Raw genomic sequence first — 17,161 nt, 5'->3', positions numbered from 1 at the left:
CAGGGCGGAGTTCAGCTCGTGTCGTGTGGCAGAGAAAATGAACGTGTTGACAACATATAAACGGATCGACATGCCTTTGATGGGCGATGGAATCAAGACCGAAAACAACATCAGGAAGTGATGAATGGCGAACGGCACGTCATCGCAGCACCGCACCGTGCACACGCAAGCGCCCGATGAGACGATGTGTGACTGTCAGCCGCCGCCCCCACCCCAGCCATGCCCCGGCGCCCGTGAACGCAACACGCGCCCCAAAAACACCCCCCCCCCTCTTCCCCCTGCCTGGCTTAAACGAGCGCCGAGGCGGCGCGCGAGGGCCCCCCTTCCTCCCCCCCCCCCGCCAAGGGGCGCGGACGACTGGCCTGGCGCCAGTGGGAAACGATAAGGCGGCGGGTTTGGGGAGGAGTGGTGAGCGGGGTTTGGCGAAAGCGGAGAGGGGCCCGGGGCGGGGAAGGGGGTGCCTTTGCGGCTCGGGCCGGGCGGGGCACACGCACACGGTGGCGGCCGCGAGCCGCGCCGCCCTGTTTCGTTTTTCGTCTTGTGTAGCTGAAGTTCGATGCACAGCATCCTTACCCACACACGCCATCCCCCCTTGTGCGCCACTACGCTCGCTTGGTCTTGCCGCCGTCCTGCGATGCTTCGTGGATGCGTTCAGCAAAGGCTAGCGTGGCGTGCACCTCGGAGAGCATCACCGGCGCCTGGTGAGCGAACACCGACTGCGCCGCCGCACGCGTGCGCGGGCCTTTGCGGTCGCCCAGGCTCGCAGGCAGCACCACCTCCGACACGCTGCACGGCTGCACGCACGCCAGCACCAACGACTTGCACGGCGCGCCCAGCGCCGACTGCAGCAGCTGCGTCGTCTTGCACGTGCGGAACGGCACGTGCGGCGGCACAGCACGCCAACGCCGCCACCACTGCGCACCTTCCTCCTCAGCTACGTGCTTGTCCATGAGCGCCAGCACGCGCCTGCGCAATGCAAGGCCGCCCTCGTGCCCGCCGCGCTGCCGGGTGTCGCGGCCGCCGCCGAGTTTCGTGAAGCGCGGCTGGAGGAAGACCGGCGGGCTGCGCGACAGCGTGACGCCTGGACAGTTCACCATCGCTCCCCAGCGCTGCACCAGCGCGGCAGCCGCTAGTGATGGCGTCCCGTTACCGCCGCGCTGCTTCCCCGGCCGCCTCGCCGCCGCTTCTGCCTCGCCCTGGTGATCACGACGGGGATGGGCCCGCGCCAACGCCGTCAGCACCTCTGACACGGCGCTCAGGCTCGAGTGGATGTACTGCGCCTCCTTCAGCGCGTCGCCTGTGACACCGCTGAGCTCGATGCGCTCGCTGCCGGCAAAGTCGGTGAAGAGCAGCTCCGCGACACTGGTCAGCGATGACGCTGGCGCTGCCGGCTTGACGCTGATTGTTCCTTCAGAAGGTGTCGCGAGTGCGGCGCGCAAGAAGTCGTAGCCCTTTGGCTTGCCTGCAGCGCCCGTGGCGTCCGCAGACGCTGCGGCGTTGCCGATCAGAGCGCCGATGCCCGCCACCTCCAGCGCGGATGCCGCTGAAGTGGCTGATGCCCACTGCATCGCAACGCTCGACGACTTCGCCGGCATGACGGGCCGCTGCACCTTGACTCGGAAGCGCAGGAAGAGATGGCTGCGGCTCGACTGCGATCCCCGAAGCGTGGCGGCGGAGCGGCGGCGGTGGAGACCGAGGTAGATCGCCTGCAGCGCCTCCGTTGCTGAGCGCACCTCCATCTCGCTCGCCTTGACGCGCCACTGGGGCTGCGCTGGCTGCGGCGGCGGCAAGTGCGAGATGGTGGCTGGCGCGTCTCTGACAGCGCCGCGCCCGTCAGTGGAGGGCGGCAGCAACTCCAGCTGCAGCTCCGTCAGATTCTCCGGGTTGCTGTTCTTGATGTGCGGGGCGGGCAGCCACCCGGCGTTCCATCGAGGCCACGCCGCCCACGAGGCCTTGCTGCCCAGTTCAGTGGTGCCTGCAGCACTCGGAGGAGGGGTTGGCAGCAAGTCGTACACGTGATCATTGTACACCTCGTACATGGAGAAGACGATGGACTCTACCACTGGCCCACTGGCCTTGCCGTGCGGCGAGTCGCTGCGCAGGTGCGCTGTCAGCCACGCCACCGCGCGCGGCAGTAGCCCATCCCCCTCTTCGATCCCGGCCCGCTCACGCCAGCCGCGTTCTTGCCGTGCGTGCCGCTCCGCACTGCGCTGCCGCCGCTTCGCAGCCTCGGTTTCGGCCAAGGACTCGAGCACCTGAGCCTCCCTCGCCGCGTCGGCGGGGTCAAGGCAGCGGGTAATGCCTCGGCGCCCCGGCGCCCCCACGGTAGTGACGCCGTTCGGCATGCGGCCGACGCCGTCGCCCTCGCTGTGGCTTCGGCCGCTGCTGCTGCTGCTGAAGTCAAAGTCGCTGAACACCTCAGGGCTGGCGGGCTCCCCGCCGACTCGATGGGGTTGCGGCGGCAGCACACCCTTGTGCGCTGTCTTCACGGGCTGCCGTGGCAACTGCGCGGCGCGGGAGCCGAACAGCGCAGACGTCTTGCCGCTGCCGACCGCGCCGAAGGCCAAGACGGCGACGTTCTGCCCGGTGCAGCACATGTGCTCCAGCAGCGGCTGCAGCTGGTCCTCGAAGAGGCGCTGCTGCGACCCTGCGTTGGCAGCGTTGTAGGCCGCCCAGAGCGCGTAACTGCGACGCAGATCACGCGGCGGGTCGGTCACCTCCACCACACACGGGACAGGCTCGACGATTTGTTGGGGGCCGCGGGCAGCATCCGGCGAGCCCTCCAACACGCGGACGGCGTAGCCGCCGTCGAGCTCCCCCACCTCAGCGGACGCGAGCACCGACGCGGGAAGCCAGGAGCGCTCGCTTGGTGGCCTCAGCCGCGCCACCACCCGCAGACAGCCGCGCTGCTCCTCCGCCGTGCACTGGCGCACTTGGGCCTCCCACCGCAGCCGAGCCACCTCCGCCTCCTTCAACACGCGTTGCCGCTGCAGCGCCTGCAGGCGGGCCTTCTGGGTGTGATAGCCGGCGATGGAGGATAGGCAATGAAGGGTGAGCGCCTCGCCCTCAGCCTCCAGCTCACGCAACAGCGCGCTCGGCATGGCGTACTGCGTGTCCTTGTGGAACTGCAGCACGCGCAGCCAGTGGCTAAGCAAGTCTTCGCGATGCTGGCCGAGGCGAGCACGCACGGCATCCACCTCCACCGCGGCGGCCTCTTCCTGGGCCTCTCGCAGCGCACGCAGACGGCCTGCGGACTCCTGCGCCCTCAGCGCACGAAGGCGCGCCGTCAGCAGCGCCTTCTCCTCCTCAAGCACCTGACAGCGCTGCTGCATACGTGTGAGGAGGCGCCGCTGCTCGGCGGCAGCCGCGGCGGCGATGGAGCTCCGCTGAGTGTCGTAGATTTCCTGCGCGGTCAGCTGCAGCGGGGGTAATGATGGGAGCGGCGCTGACGTCTGCAGTTGCGAGTGCTCGGTGGGTGGCGCGGACAGGGCCGACCTCGGCACAGCCTCTAAGCCTCGATGAGACGCGGCGGCATTCTGCAATGCGACTGGCACCGAAGCCGACGCGGAAGACGTCAGTGACGGTTCAGCCGAGGGTGCTGCACGACTTGGACATAGTGGGGTAGACGAGGGCCTGTCGGCGGCGGCGGAGGCGCGGGACGAGCTGGGCAGCGCGTGCCGCCTGTGTGTAAGGGACTCCTCGGTGACTGCTGATGAGTCTTGACTAAAGGCAGGCGACGTAAAGGCAGTGGAGGGTCGCGGCGTCAACGTTGATGATGCAGAGGACGGCGTGTGTGCACCAGCAGCAGACGCAGTCTCTCCTCTCACATCTGCGTCGCTCTGATGTGCCCGTGGACGTCCGCTGATGGAGCTGTATGTGCTGGTCCTCTGGTGCAGAGGCGGCTGTGTGGCGTTGACAGTGTGCAGGCTCGGCACCTGCCTGCTGGCCGACGTGGTCTCCTCTTCTGATGACCGTGTAGACGCAGAGGCGCCGTCATGCCTGCTCGGCAGCGACGACGATAGTATCAGCTGCCTCGACACGGCGTAGTCCTCATGCGCGCTCGCGTGAAACGCAGACAACAGCGTGACCGCACCCCGCGGCCTCGACTTGCTGGACGTTGCCGTTCCACTGGTGCGCGTGAGCGCGTACGGCGAGGTGCTGTCACGGGTGCCAGCGACGTTGTCGCCGTCGCTCAGTAAACCGATGTTGGAAGATGCACCTCCCGCGCCGCGCGGAGGCAGGCGCCTCGACGGAGACGGCACTGCTGTCGCCGGCGCGGTGGATTGCGTTCTCCGGAGCTTTTCTTCTTCGGCAGGGCTGCTATTCACTGCCTCCAGCGCAGACAGGCGTGCACTCGTGGCGCTAACCGCTGAGGTTGGCTGCAGGGGCATCCCCTGCTCCGGTGGCAGCGCCACGGGTCGAGGCAGCGAGTCGGCAGAGCCGTGGTGCATCTCCACGACCGCGCCATTTGGCAGCGTCACGGCATCGCTGTCATCGAGTGGCACGCCATCAAGCAGGAGCAGCAGAAGCGGGGGCGGCTGTGCTGTCGAGTCCCCCGTGTGGGTGTTGGGTGAGGCCAGGAGCAGGTTGCGCACGGTGCGCTGCAGTGCACGGTGCGTCACGGACGTCAAGGGATGGAAGGGACCTTTTAAGGCAACCGTGATGTGAAAGTGGTCGCCACTCGCCACATCCACCACGAAGATGTCGCCGTAGCACGGGGCGCGATCCGGTGCGCTGGCGCTGGCGTGACTCACCGTTGCTGCAATCGTCACACGTGGGCCTTCCGGCGATGGCGACCGGGCATCCTCAAGCCGACGGTGGTGGCGTGTGCTGCTGCTGCTGCCATGTGAACTGCACGATGCACTACTCATTTTGGGGCCGCAGGAGCTCGGTCCCCTCCTCTCGAGCACGCCGGCAAACAAACACAGTACTGGCGTCAAACAGGTCCAAGACGGGATAGGCGAGCAGCGGATCGAGCGGTGTCGATGAAGGCGAATGCGAAACGGAAGGAGAGCACCTCACGCAAAAGTGGATGCGATGAAGGAGCGCGGTGTCGCTAGCAAGATAGACACACCTGTGCGTGTGTGTGCGAGGAGGGGAGGAAGAAATCTATCGGCCGAACTCCGTGATAGCATGCAAGATTCGACAGCGATGCTGTCAGCTCAATGTGCGCATGTACGCGTGCGTGTAGAGCAAAGTCTAAGTGCGTGTGTGTGTGCGGTGGATGGCTGGCGGCGAGGAGTGGGGGCGCGATGGGGTGGCGACTGCCAATGCGCGTGACCCTCCGCCTTCTTGTACCCCCTCAAGCGCCCCCTTTCTCGTGCGCCGCACCGCTCTAATACGGGTGCCTCCTGTTGGCTGAAACTGTTTGCAGGCTTATGCAAGTGTGCCAGTGCATGTGCACGTCACATTGTGGAGGAACAGAATGACGAGAGGAGAGGGGGTGGTCAACGCGTGTTGCCCGCAGCTGCCGGCGCTCTGCATGTGCGCTTACAATGGCAGCTAAACGGCAGCACAGAAAGTGCGTGTGCGAGCACTTCATGAAGCCTTCAGTCCTTACTGCCACCCCTGCCCTCTCCTCTGCCCCTGAAGAACGTGCACCTCTGTCGGCTGCGGCCTTGACGACGCGCACCGGGCGTGCGAAGAGAACACGCCTCACCACCACAAACGCACCAAGTGGTGCTCAAAAGGTGCGCGTGTATGGTGGGTGCGTGGGTGTTCGGTAAGAAGGGGAGAGCACAGCCATCAATCAGCCACAGCGACGAGAACGAGGCACATCAGCGAAGACGGTGAGAGAGAGAGATGCCCCCCCTCTCCCCCACTCGACCACCATTCGGCATCTCTTTGCTTGTTTTCCTTTTTTAGGTGCTGTCTATGGAAGAAGACGATCAGTGCATCAACCGTGCGCGCGCATACGCCCAACGCGCCAAGGCAGCTATGCATCTGGGAGACAACAAGATATACGCACATACATCAAGGAAAAAGGATACGTGCAGCGGAGGTGGCCACGACTCACCGACCCGCCTCCTCTCTCGTGCACGGACAATCCTTTATTACCTCCACCCATCACAGAGTCTCTTCGTTTTGTGTGTGTGTGTGTGTGTGTGTGCTTTAGCGGCATATATATATATATATATATGCGTGTGTATATATAAAACTTCCTCGCCATCATCTAACTCCCCGCGCGCCACAACCTTCACCACGCTGTGAGTGGACGTGTGGTGGTGGTGAGGACGTTTATGTCTCTCCTTCGCCCTCTTCTTCCCACAGCGCCCCATCAAACCACAGACGACCACGCATGCACACAGAGATGCAGTGAGCAAGACGCGCATGCGCAACCGTCGGAGCGACAGGGAGAAGAGCGGCGGCCCTGGATGCACGCCGCCGCCGCCGCTTTTCTCTCGCTTCTTATCACTCATCATCACCGTTTTACATACATGTGCATGATTCAACATAACAGCTAGCGCACCTCTTCTTCGCGGCTGCTGCCCCACCCCAACCCCTCCTCTTTCTTCTCGGCAGCGAACGCATGGGCATGCATGAAGGATGGTGACGGTGCACGTGTCCACCAGAGCATGCGCACACAGTGCACGCACACAGACGCCCAACGCAAATGCATCCATGCGCGTGTGCCGGCGTTGGGGGGTGAGGGAGGGAGGGAGGGGGGAGGTCAATGCGGCTTCGCTCTTGAAGAACGCATCAACGTACGTGCATACATGAAAAGAAAAGGACCGTCCGAGAGACACACACCACACTACACAACGAAGATGTGTGTAGGCACACGCATGATAAAAGCATGCCGTCTGAAGAAGAAGCGCCCCACACGTTGCGATGCATCCGCAGCGTATGACGTCAACGCCACCCCCCAAATAAAAAAAGCTCGAAAACGAGAAGAAGCGAGAACATCATCCACGCAACGCCCCCTCCCTCCCCCCTTAGACACACACACACAGACAAATAGGCACACAGGCACACACAGACACGAAATACGCCAGCAGAGAAAGAGAAGGGGGCGTCGCTTACGTGAAAGAAATGAACTCCACACATGCGTGTAACTTAAAAACAGAAGCGCGCAACGGCATGGAAGACGTGGTGGTCGACCGTCGTGGCAGCACAGGCGATGGAGAAGGGGAAGGGGTGGGCATGTGAGCGAGAGAAACTGAGACACACAAGAGGGCAGAGAGAGAACAGACAGAGCAGTGCGACAACACCTTTCCGCCCTCCGCCCTCCCCATCCTCCCATCCTCTCCCCGCTGCTCCGTTGAGTTGACGTCGGCACAGTGGGGTGAGCAGTTTATCAACGAATCGAGACGAAACAAGACACATACCAACAGGCAAGGCAACGACAGTGCGCTCTCAGCAAAGAAACTAAGAAAGCGGCGACTCGAGGGTGGCGTGAGAATGGTGTGCTGGCAAGGCAAGGGTTAATGCCCTGCATGTCCGCGTGCGTGTGTCTGTCTGCCTGCTTCCACGTGGGCGCGTTGTGCCCATGCGTTGCCGAGAAGCCCCGCAACAGAGAGCCCGAACATGGCATACTTACGAAACATCACGGAAAGAAAAGTGCACATGCAGCCACAGACACAAACAACAGAGGAAGAGCAGGGCAGCTTGAAAACATGCGCACACGGTACACAGCATTCCACAAACCGATGCACAACAACGCGTGCTTGCACTCCCCCTCTCCCTCTCGGGGGGGGCGGAGGTTTCGTAGCCAGAGGGCGGGCGAGAGCGAAAGCGTGATGCTTGTGTGCCACTGCACACACACACAGAGAAGGGAACCTCTTCGCTTCCATCCCTCGCTCCTGCACGTCACAAGCGAGGACGCCACACCGACCTCATCAGCAGCGCATGGCGCCCCCTCAAGCGCTCTTCTCCGCCTGCAAGTGAGTATGGGCACCCTCCTCGACACCACCAGACGCCGCCGCGGTCATCTCGGGTGTCTCCAGGCGGGCCATCCAAATGCGGCAGTGGAAGCGGGAGAAGAGCGAGGGCAGCAGAGGGCGGAAGTCGACGCGCGTGGGGCTCTCGTAATAGAAGGTGAGCTTGGCCTTATTGAACTGATACACGGCCGCCACCACCTTCACCGGCAGCCCAAGACGCGCGGCCGCCTCGCGGCACGGCTCCAACGTCGCCTCCGCCTCCTTGACGTCAGCGTAAAGCCAGCGGTACTCCTCCTCCGCCGTGGCTGGTCGTAGCACAGGGGCGGGGCGGTCCTTGCGGCTGAGTGGCGACGTCGCCGAGGCCATTGTGGCCAGCGTGCTGGCAGCCCCATCGCCATCCAGCACGTCGCACTGCACGACGCGGCCCATGTCGATTCCGCGGTCCTCCTCGAACAGAACGCAGACTCCTCGCTTCAGCGCCGTGGACGAGACGGCCGTGACACGGCGCTGCATGTGGCCCTCGATCACAACCGCGTAGTTGGTCGCCTGCGCTGCCGGCGAGCGAGACTCAGCTGCACCTGCAGCAGCAGCGGAAGTGGCGCTGGAGGACCCCTGCTTTGTGCCACGTCGCTGCGAGCGCGGAACCGGCATCGCCCCTGCAGTCCCGGATGGCATGAAGGGTGCCGAGGACGACGACGGCAGCGGTGCTTGTGACATGGCGGTGGCCAGCTCAGCGCGCACTGCGTTGCTGCTGTTGCGCGCACTCTCTCCACGCTGAGGTGAAATGGCCTCAAGGCAGCTTGCCAGCGACCGCTGCGCGACCTTCGGCGCTGCGCCACGCGAGTCCTTTGCCGACGCCGAGGTCTCCGCAGCGCTGTGGTGATGCCGCGACGTCTCCGACGTGATTGTCGTCTTCGTGACCGCAGAAGAGTGGCCGTGATGTGCGCTGGACGTGTTCGGCGTGTGGATGATGGTGGTGATGTTGCGAATCGCGGCGTTCTTGGACGCGCTGGGGCGGGCCGACGGGACCCGCTCCACCTCAGGTGTCTTGAAGGCGGCGGGCGTGGCGGCTGTAGCACCCGTCTCACCAAGCGCGGCGTTTTGGATGCTAGACTTGTGCGGCGTGATGGCGGTGGTAGCAGCGGCGGGCGAGAAGGCATGTCCTTTGGTGGTGTTGCTCGTTTGAATTTGTGCAATGAGCTGCATCATGGCGCGCTGAAGGTGGGCGTTGCTGCTGCTACTGCTGCTGTGCTCCTGATGGACTACGCGGGTGTGACGCGTCGACTCGCTCAAGCCGCACTCAGAGTGAGCAACGGCGCTGTCCTCCCGCGACACGGAGCGGCGGTGCGCGCGGCCGGTGGATGCACCGCCGGAGGCAGCGGCAGCCGCCACGAACGGAGAGCTCTCAGCCGCCAACACCTTGGCAGGCGTCGTCGTTGGGGTCACAGTGTCGCTGCGTCGCCCCTCGTCATCGTTGTCGTCGCCGCAAGTAGGCAGGCCGCGGCGCGTGGAGCCGGTGAGTCCCATAGCCGACCCCGCCCGGTCGCCCTCTGTGCGCTCATCGGTGCTCGCTAGGCATGTGTGTAAGCGCTTCACTGCGGATGCACCACCGTCGATGCTGGGCGTGACGGACGTTCGCACCTTGTTACCGTTGCTGGTACCGACGGTTGCCGTGGATACTGTGGGCGAGCGGCGTTTTGGGGTCTCGTGTGTGGTCGTCTCTGTTTCGCTCGCCGTGGCTGTCTCGAACGCAGACGTGTGTCGCTGGGCCTTCACGATCGGCTTGGCGGTGGCGGCGTCGCTCGCGTCCTTGTTGCTGGGGCGCTGCGAAGATGCCCCATTCGAGCTCAGAGCGGCGGTGGTGGTTGCGGAGGCCGGCTCGTAGAGCAGCTGCCCAGCCTGGGCGTAGCGCCGAGAGCGCTCCGCGAGCCGCGCGTCTTGGCTTGCCAGGACAGCCGCGGTGGCTGCCGAGATGCGGCGCTGCGAGGGCTGCTGGCTGGCCGAGTTGTATGCCTGGCGAACCCTCTGCGTCTCTGCCTCCTCCCTGTCCTGTGCCAGCGTCGGCGGGGACCGCGGCACTGCAGCCATAGCGCCAATAGTCGCCGGCTCCGGTGCTGTTTCGGCCCCTGTGTGGCGATCGTCGCAAGCCTCGCTGAGGCGGTCAACGTCGTCGCCGTCGGGTTGCTCCTGTAAAAGTGCGAAGGGGGTCATGGAGGTGTTGCCGGTGGCAATGTCGATGAACTGCGAGTGGAACACTGGAACCGACGGACCGTACACGGCTTTGGCGGTCGACGACGCCGCGACCGGAGTCTTGCGCGTGGCACAGCGCTGCTGCGGCTCCAACTGAGTGTGTGGCGGAGCATCTGCCGTCCCCGCGGGGACGGCAGAGTTGGGCGCGGCGGCGACCGAAGCGTATGGATCGGTGTGCTGAAGGTGCAACGCGGAAGAAGCAGCGGCTGCGGCAGCTGCTGCGGTTGCCCGCGCGTACGCACCGCGCAGTTGATGGGACGGCTGTGTAGAAAGTGCAGAACCACTCGCGGCGGCTGACGCGACGGAGGCAAAGGCGGCGCTATTGGCCAGCGAGTCCTGCTTGGCAGCCAAGGAAGGAGAGAAAGGCGACAGCATGGCAGTGGAATGGCCGGCATCCGACGGCACCGCGAAGGCAAGCGGGGAGGAGACGGAGCTGCTGCCGCCTGTGTTGCCCATGTACATCAGCGAGGGCGTGGCCGTGAAAGAGAAAACGCTCTGCGTAGCGGCGGCGGCGACGTCGTCGCCGGCATTACCGCACTGCTGTTGTTGTTGCACGTACTGGTACGGAATGAAGGCTGGAGAGGACGCGTTCAGCGCGTGCATCGACGATAACGACGATGGCTCGCGTTGCACCTGCGCATCCTCCTCCGACCGCTGACGCTGCGCAGACGAGCGCGGGTCGCTGATGTGCACTTTCTGGTGCACGGCCGTTGGTTTGCCCTTCTCCTCAACGGCGGCGGTGCCCTTCGGTGTCGCTTCCGCCCGCGGCGCAGTGGCGCGGCGCGCGCTGGGACGGCCGCCTTCGTGTCGCTGCGTGTTGTAAGTGCTGCCACTTCCAGCGCCACCGCGTGTGTTGGCTGACTTGGGCATGTAGTCCTTTTTCCCGCCACCAAAACGTAAGCGTAAGCGTGTGTGCGGGTGGGTGGGGTGGGTGTGTGTGTCTATGAATAATCTCCCTCTCTCGTTGGGTCTGTAGCGCAGGGAGGGGGGAAGGGAGGGGGTAACAAAACTATATAAGAATGTGTGGGAATGGGGTGCGGCGCAAGTGAAAGAGGGGGAGGGAGGGCGCGCGCAAGTGCGTCTATGCGGCAACCGAAGGGTGTTTCGTGTGTGTGTGTGTGTGTGTGTGTGCTCCGCCCAGCGGGGTGATGGCGCAGCCGAAGAATCCAGTTAGCGCTCTTGACCTCTTTGCCCCTGCGCGGCGTTTCCGTTTATCTGCGTGCAAAGGAAAGGGGGGAAGGTGGTCTATGCAGAGATAGCAGTGCTTGTATGTGTATGTATATATATATATGTGTGTGTGTGTGTGTCTGAGCTGGGCGTGCGGGTGGGGGTGGGTGATGGATGTATGGTCTATGCGTGCGTACGTGTGTGGGATGTGCCGCGGGCTCTGTACCTTGGCCAGAGGGCGGCACGCGTGTTCTGAGGGGTGCAGGTATGCGTGCGCGGCTGGCGTGCTTGCGGAGGTGCAAGCGTGGGCAAACAAAGACGATGGAAGATGTGCAGAGATGAACACACACACACGCGCGTGCGCATGAGAAAATGAGAAACAGAAGACGCTCAAGAGTAAGAGCTACGAGAGAGAGGTACAGCGACAGATGCCAAGTCGTGCGTAACAGGGCGGGCGTGTTGCGCGTTTGTACCTGTGTCTGTCGCTGTATGCGTGTATGCGTGCGCGTACGTATGCAGAAAGAGAAGGTGTACAGCAGGGTTGAGCCCACATGTACCCCAGCCCCCAACAGTAACGGCTGGCGATATGGCGAGGCAGACACGTAGAGAGAGAGTAGCAGTAGGGAGAGGCGAGAGGAAGGGTGGAGATGTTGGGGTGCGCTCTGCGACTACTGGACTGAGCTCCAGTGGCGGTGGTGGCAACAGTTCAACCGCAGCAGCTGCAGCCGCGTCGGTGAGGGGGAGTGCGTGCAAGCACCGGCGGTGTCCACGTTTCGTGGAGGCCTGCGATACTGTAGGCACGCGCGGGTGTGTGTGTGTGTGTGTGTGTGTGTGTGTGTGGCGAGAGAGGGGGGAGGGATGCTAGGCAACGAGGGAGGCGGAATCGAGGCTGAGGAGAGAGTGGCGTCATGAACTGTCACGAGCTTCTTCCCTGCACTGCCGCCTTCTCCCATTCCTCTTTGCCATGGCCGGTCTGTCTGCCACCCCCCCCCTTCCTGTGCATAGATCGCTGCTGCGCCACTTTCTTGTGCTGGGGAGCGTGCGCACACACACGCACACACATGCATACACATGCATACACATACACACAAACAAGGATTGCGGGTCTCGTGTAATGCCCGACGCAGTATCGCCGCGCCTTCGCGATTCGTATTCTTTTGTTGTGGCTTCGTTGCTTCGACACGCACTTCGTGGCGTCCATGGCGAAGTGCGACGCGTCGGAAACAAAGTAGCCGCCGCCGCCGCCGCCGCCCCCCCCCGCCAACGTACGGGAGCCATCGAAGGAGCGCACACCCACACACCGGCCAAAGCACACCGAAACTGGCGCACACAGAGGGGGGCACCGGGGGTGCCGATGGAGAAGTCGATGAGAGCAGCAGGGAGGCCGACAATGGTCATCGCGCCATCCACACGGATACCGATGCGCACACCTCTGTCGCCCTCTCCCCCCCCCACTTCTTTCCCCCCACCCTCTCGCTCACTCGCTCTCCTCACGCAAGTCGTCTCATCACGCCGTGGCGGCGCAGCTGTTGGTGAGTGTGTGCACCGTTACACGTTACGCTTATCCTTACGTCCTTAGCTATTCCACGACTGGCAGCCCCACACGGTCGACTGCTCTCACATACACGCACATACACAATCTCTTGCACACATCACAGCAAGCAGAAAATCGCTTCCAACAACGCCGAGTATGGGAAAAAGAGAGGCGCGAAGAGGCGGCCAGCAGGGTCGATCATGTCACGCAGCCCTGACCCGATCCCCCTGGCACTCCCCTCCCAACTCTTCTCCTCCGCCCTACTCTTCGTTCTCCAGCGCCTCTACGCGCATGCGTTTCGCGGAGGGGCTGCTCTGGTCCCTCGCGCCTTTCGCCGTCACTGCCGCGCGCACATCGGCGAACTCGTACGGGCGTCTCAGCAACGCAAGCACCTCGGCCGCCAATGTGTCCTCCGACACGGTTGGCCGCATTGCTGGCGGCGTCGCCACAGGGGCGGTGGGCGGCGCGCCGCACAGCACCGTCACCCGCTTCGCCGTCACCGCCACAGTTGCACTAAACCGCGCCGTCACGTAGCCGTGCTTCGTGCGCAGCGGGGGCAGCTTGTCCACCATGCCCTTCTTCTCCAACACGTGGATGCCAAGCTTCCCCTTTAGCGGGTTCGCGAGGCTCTTGAAGTGGAAAGGAAAGCAGAAATGTGTGTCAGTGATCTCCTGCAGCGTCTCGTTCGCCTGCGTCACCCGCGCGTCCGCGTTGAAGTCGGCAGGGGTGCGACGAAACAGTGTCACGGGCTTCTCAGAGAGCGTGATGCGGTAGTTGTGGTTGTTAGTGAAGGCGACGTCGAGGCACCACACCTGATGCTCGCCCACCTCGCAGTCGGCCACGTCCTGATGCGGGTCCTCGCTCGTCACGCGGCGGGCAATGATACAGTCGATCCCATCCGGCACCCAGCGCTTGCTCCGGTTCGACAGCACGCCCTCCACAGCCTGCACGCCGTAGTGTTGCCCGACGGCAGCGATGACGTCCGTGATGTCGGCGTTGAGTGTGCCAGGGCGCAGCGCGTGCATCATCGCCAGCAGCGCCACGCGAGCCGCCTCAATGGTGTTGCCAACGGCTGAGCGCGACGACAACGTCGCCGCTGTGCTGCTCCTCCTTCTCTGCGCCTCCTCCTCGTCGCCCTCCGTAACCGCGGAAGCCGCTCTCGTGGTGACGACGACCGTGCGTGCGGCGCTCACTGGGTAGCCGTCGAGGTGGCAGCCCACGTGCAGCTTCACGACGTCGCCGTCCTTCAAGATGGCGCCGTCCTCCACGCGGTACGGGCTGTCGTTGCACAGCATTTCGTTCACGGACACGTTCGTCGGGTACGAGATGCCGCGCGCCAGCCGCTTTCCATCCGCACCCTTGGTCTTCACGAACAGTCCCTTCAGCCGACTCGCGATTTCCTCGTCACCTGTGTCGCACAGTACCTTTGTGTTCGCGCCGGGTACGCACGCCGCCGCGAGCTGATCCAGCACAGCGTCGACAACGCGGCCGCACTCCTTGTACTTGGTCATGGTCGTGGTGTTCATGACGGTCTCATCTTCGTCCTCGCTGGCCTCCATGGCGGCGTCGAACTGCCTTTCGAGGTCTTCCAGATTGCGGCGAAAGGCGGCGGACTGCGAACGAGGGCCGGGGCTAGATGTTGCGGTGCGACCGCGGCCGTCGGCGGACTTGACCTTCGTTGCCGCCCCTTTCATAGCCACCTTCGCAGCGGCGGGGGTAGAGCTCGCTGTTGCTGGCGACGACGATGAAAGCAACGAAGACGGCGCGCGACGCTGGCGCACCACCTTGAGCGTCTTGCGCGGCACCTCGGTCGTCGCGGCAGAGGACAACGACGACGCCTCGGCGCTGCCGCCGTTGGCCGCCTTGGCCGCCTCGTGCGCGTCCATGTTCTTCTTCAGCGCGTGCAGCGACATGGAACGGGAGCGCTTCATCCGCAGCGTCGGACGGCCGCTCTTGCTACGGCTGGCACTGTACCCGCGGCCCATCTTTTCCGTAAGTAATCCTTCGTGTTGGCACGGCGCTACTGGCGTGGAGGAAGCACGGGAAGCGCACGCGGGATTGTGTGTGCGTTCGTTTTTAAAGTAGGGGAGGGAAGGAGTGAAAAGGAGGACGAAGCGCGACACCCGCATGCACACAAGCATGCATGCGCACATACATGCTTTGGATGTGTGTTAGTGTGTGTCGAAAGAGAGAGGAAGGGGAGGGGGGCCACGACATGCACCCAACGAACAGAGGAGAGGAGAGGTGCACGGTGGAGCCGGCGGGCACAGGCTTCCAAGTGGGTTCACATGAGGAAGCGAGAGAGCATCGCGCAGACACGCACACGCGCAGGCGCTCACTGCTTGAATGGAAACATACGGGTACACTTTCCTTTGTTTGGGGGGAGGGGGAGGGGCTGCATCGCGGTCCGCCCAAAGAGCACAGAGAGAAGAACAGACATGGCGGAGCGTGTGCATTGGCAGACAGGCCCATGATAAACTGCTTGACACACACACACACACCGGCACAGATGAGCCTCCACACAATAACGTATGAAGACGACGACCGCAGCGGCAACGGCAGCCGTCGCGCCGACGCACACCCGAGGAGAACACCGGCAAGCCCCGCCCAGAAGGGGCAGGACGGACGAGGAGGTGATGGGGAAGGTGGCAGAGAGTGGCGGTAGGCCAGGAAGCGAGAAAACAGAGCAGCGCAGGCCCTGTCACCGAAACCTTGAAACTCTGCCGCCCTCATCGCAGATGCACGCAAGCACACACATACATACACAAAGTACCCGAGGCAAAGACGCCGCTCTTAGCTGCCCCCTCACCTCTGCTCCCCATTCTACTCATCCTGCTCCACGCGGTTGCTACGGGGCGTGCGTGCACGGCGCACGCGTCGCACGCGGCGTTGTCTGTTTCTGTCTTCATCGTCATAGTCGTCCAACTCTTCCACTTCTTCATCAATGCGACGCGTGGCGCGGTAACCGTTGCGGCCCTGGAGCTCTTCCAACCTCCTCTCCAGCTCCTCGATTCGCTGCCGCTCTTTTTCACCGATGTTGTCAGTGGCCTGCGCGGACGGCTGGTTCTGCTGCTGCTGCTGTGCCGGCTGTGCCTCCTGGTATTGATGCTGCTGCTGTGTCGGCTGTGCCTCCTGGTATTGATGCTGCTGCTGTGCCGGGTGCGCCTCCTGCGGCACCATCGTGGGTAAATGGGTATCTGTCGGCACCTCTGACGTTTGGCGGTTGTTCATCGCCTCGTTGTCGTAAAGCCGCGCGTCGTGGAGGCCGTTGGTCGGCACCGTAGTCTGCCGCACATCGTGGTCGTACTTTGCCTCCACCAGGGGAGACAGATGAACGAACATGATGTCGTGGATCTCCGACACACCGCCGGTCTGGGCAGATAAGGAGAGGTACACCTTGCCCTCTGGCATCGGCAGTCTGGTGACTTTGAGACACTCGGTCTCTGTGGCCTCGCTGTTTCTGGACAGGTACACCTGAAGTTCACCCTTGAAGTACACCATGCGCATGGTGGCCATGTTCGGTTCGGGAATCTCGCGGAAGTCGAAAACGCAGCTGGCCACGCTGTCACCCATGAAGTCCCTCTCAGGGTCGAAGTGCTTGGTGTTGGACCCGTCGTTGTACACGAGGCTCACCATCGGGTTGTCGCGGCGGTTGTCGTTGTCGTACGAGTCGAACAGGACCCCGAAGCCGTTGAAGGTGGACGGGCGGCCAAAGAGGGGGCCGTCAAAGCGAGGCGGCTGCGCCACCCACACCCCGAAGCCGTCCGCGCCGAAGCCGCCCATTGGCCGGTAGACGCGGAAGCCCACGACCACCTCGAAGGCGTCCATATCCAGCGGTTCCGTGTTCCACAGGTGGCCTGTCTGGCTCTTCTGGTCAGCCGTGAGCCGCACGTATTCGTCCGTGATGACGGACGAGCCGGAGATGACCCAGTGTGGGATTTCGCCGTCACCGTAGTACTGCCGCAGCAGCGGCGGGGCAAAAGAGTGGTGGCCTATGGCAGCGGTGATGCCGCGGTGCTCCTGCGCCGGCGTCAGCCGCGGCACGGCCCTTGCGGCGGCCATAAGAAGTCCACCACCACCGATGGCGAGCGCCACTACAGCGCACACGGCTACCGCGTACCAGGAGCGACGGCAGCCCCTGCGCTCGCCTGCGAGGTAAGCGCGCGGCATCGTGTACGGCGGGGAGATGGGGGAAGGGAGGGCACACTGATGCAAGCGCACAGAGACAGAGCAGCAGCAGCTGAAGCAGCACACGCGGGGTGGTGCGGCGCGGCGAGAAGTGGGGGGCGAGAAAGGGAGATACGGGGGCGAAGAGCACACACACACACAC

At 63.7% G+C, this 17,161-nt stretch overlaps 4 protein-coding genes across 4 annotated transcripts; all 4 read right to left on the bottom strand.

Moving 5' to 3' along the window:
- Nucleotides 1–602: 602 nt before the first annotated feature.
- LDBPK_130590 (kinesin, putative) lies at nt 603–4,871 on the bottom strand (the record flags this gene model as incomplete). The annotated part of the gene is made up of 1 exon (XM_003859222.1): nt 603–4,871. One exon carries the CDS (start codon nt 4,869–4,871, stop codon nt 603–605), a length of 4,269 nt encoding a protein of 1,422 aa, XP_003859270.1.
- Nucleotides 4,872–7,859: 2,988 nt separating this feature from the next.
- Nucleotides 7,860–11,000, bottom strand: LDBPK_130580 (hypothetical protein, conserved; the record flags this gene model as incomplete). The annotated part of the gene is made up of 1 exon (XM_003859221.1): nt 7,860–11,000. The coding sequence occupies one exon, from the start codon at nt 10,998–11,000 to the stop codon at nt 7,860–7,862; it is 3,141 nt and encodes a 1,046-aa protein (XP_003859269.1).
- Nucleotides 11,001–13,091: 2,091 nt separating this feature from the next.
- On the bottom strand, nt 13,092–14,816 carry LDBPK_130570 (hypothetical protein, conserved; the record flags this gene model as incomplete). Its single annotated transcript, XM_003859220.1, has 1 exon — nt 13,092–14,816. The coding sequence occupies one exon, from the start codon at nt 14,814–14,816 to the stop codon at nt 13,092–13,094; it is 1,725 nt and encodes a 574-aa protein (XP_003859268.1).
- An 838-nt stretch (nt 14,817–15,654) lies between these two features.
- On the bottom strand, nt 15,655–16,893 carry LDBPK_130560 (lectin, putative; the record flags this gene model as incomplete). The annotated part of the gene is made up of 1 exon (XM_003859219.1): nt 15,655–16,893. One exon carries the CDS (start codon nt 16,891–16,893, stop codon nt 15,655–15,657), a length of 1,239 nt encoding a protein of 412 aa, XP_003859267.1.
- Nucleotides 16,894–17,161: the final 268 nt, after the last annotated feature.

This window comes from Leishmania donovani, chromosome 13 (genome assembly GCF_000227135.1).
Source record: "Leishmania donovani BPK282A1 complete genome, chromosome 13".
In the NCBI taxonomy this organism is placed as follows: domain Eukaryota; phylum Euglenozoa; class Kinetoplastea; order Trypanosomatida; family Trypanosomatidae; genus Leishmania; species Leishmania donovani.
Note: the sequence above shows the minus strand (reverse complement) of the source record. Positions and strands in the feature narration are given on the sequence as shown.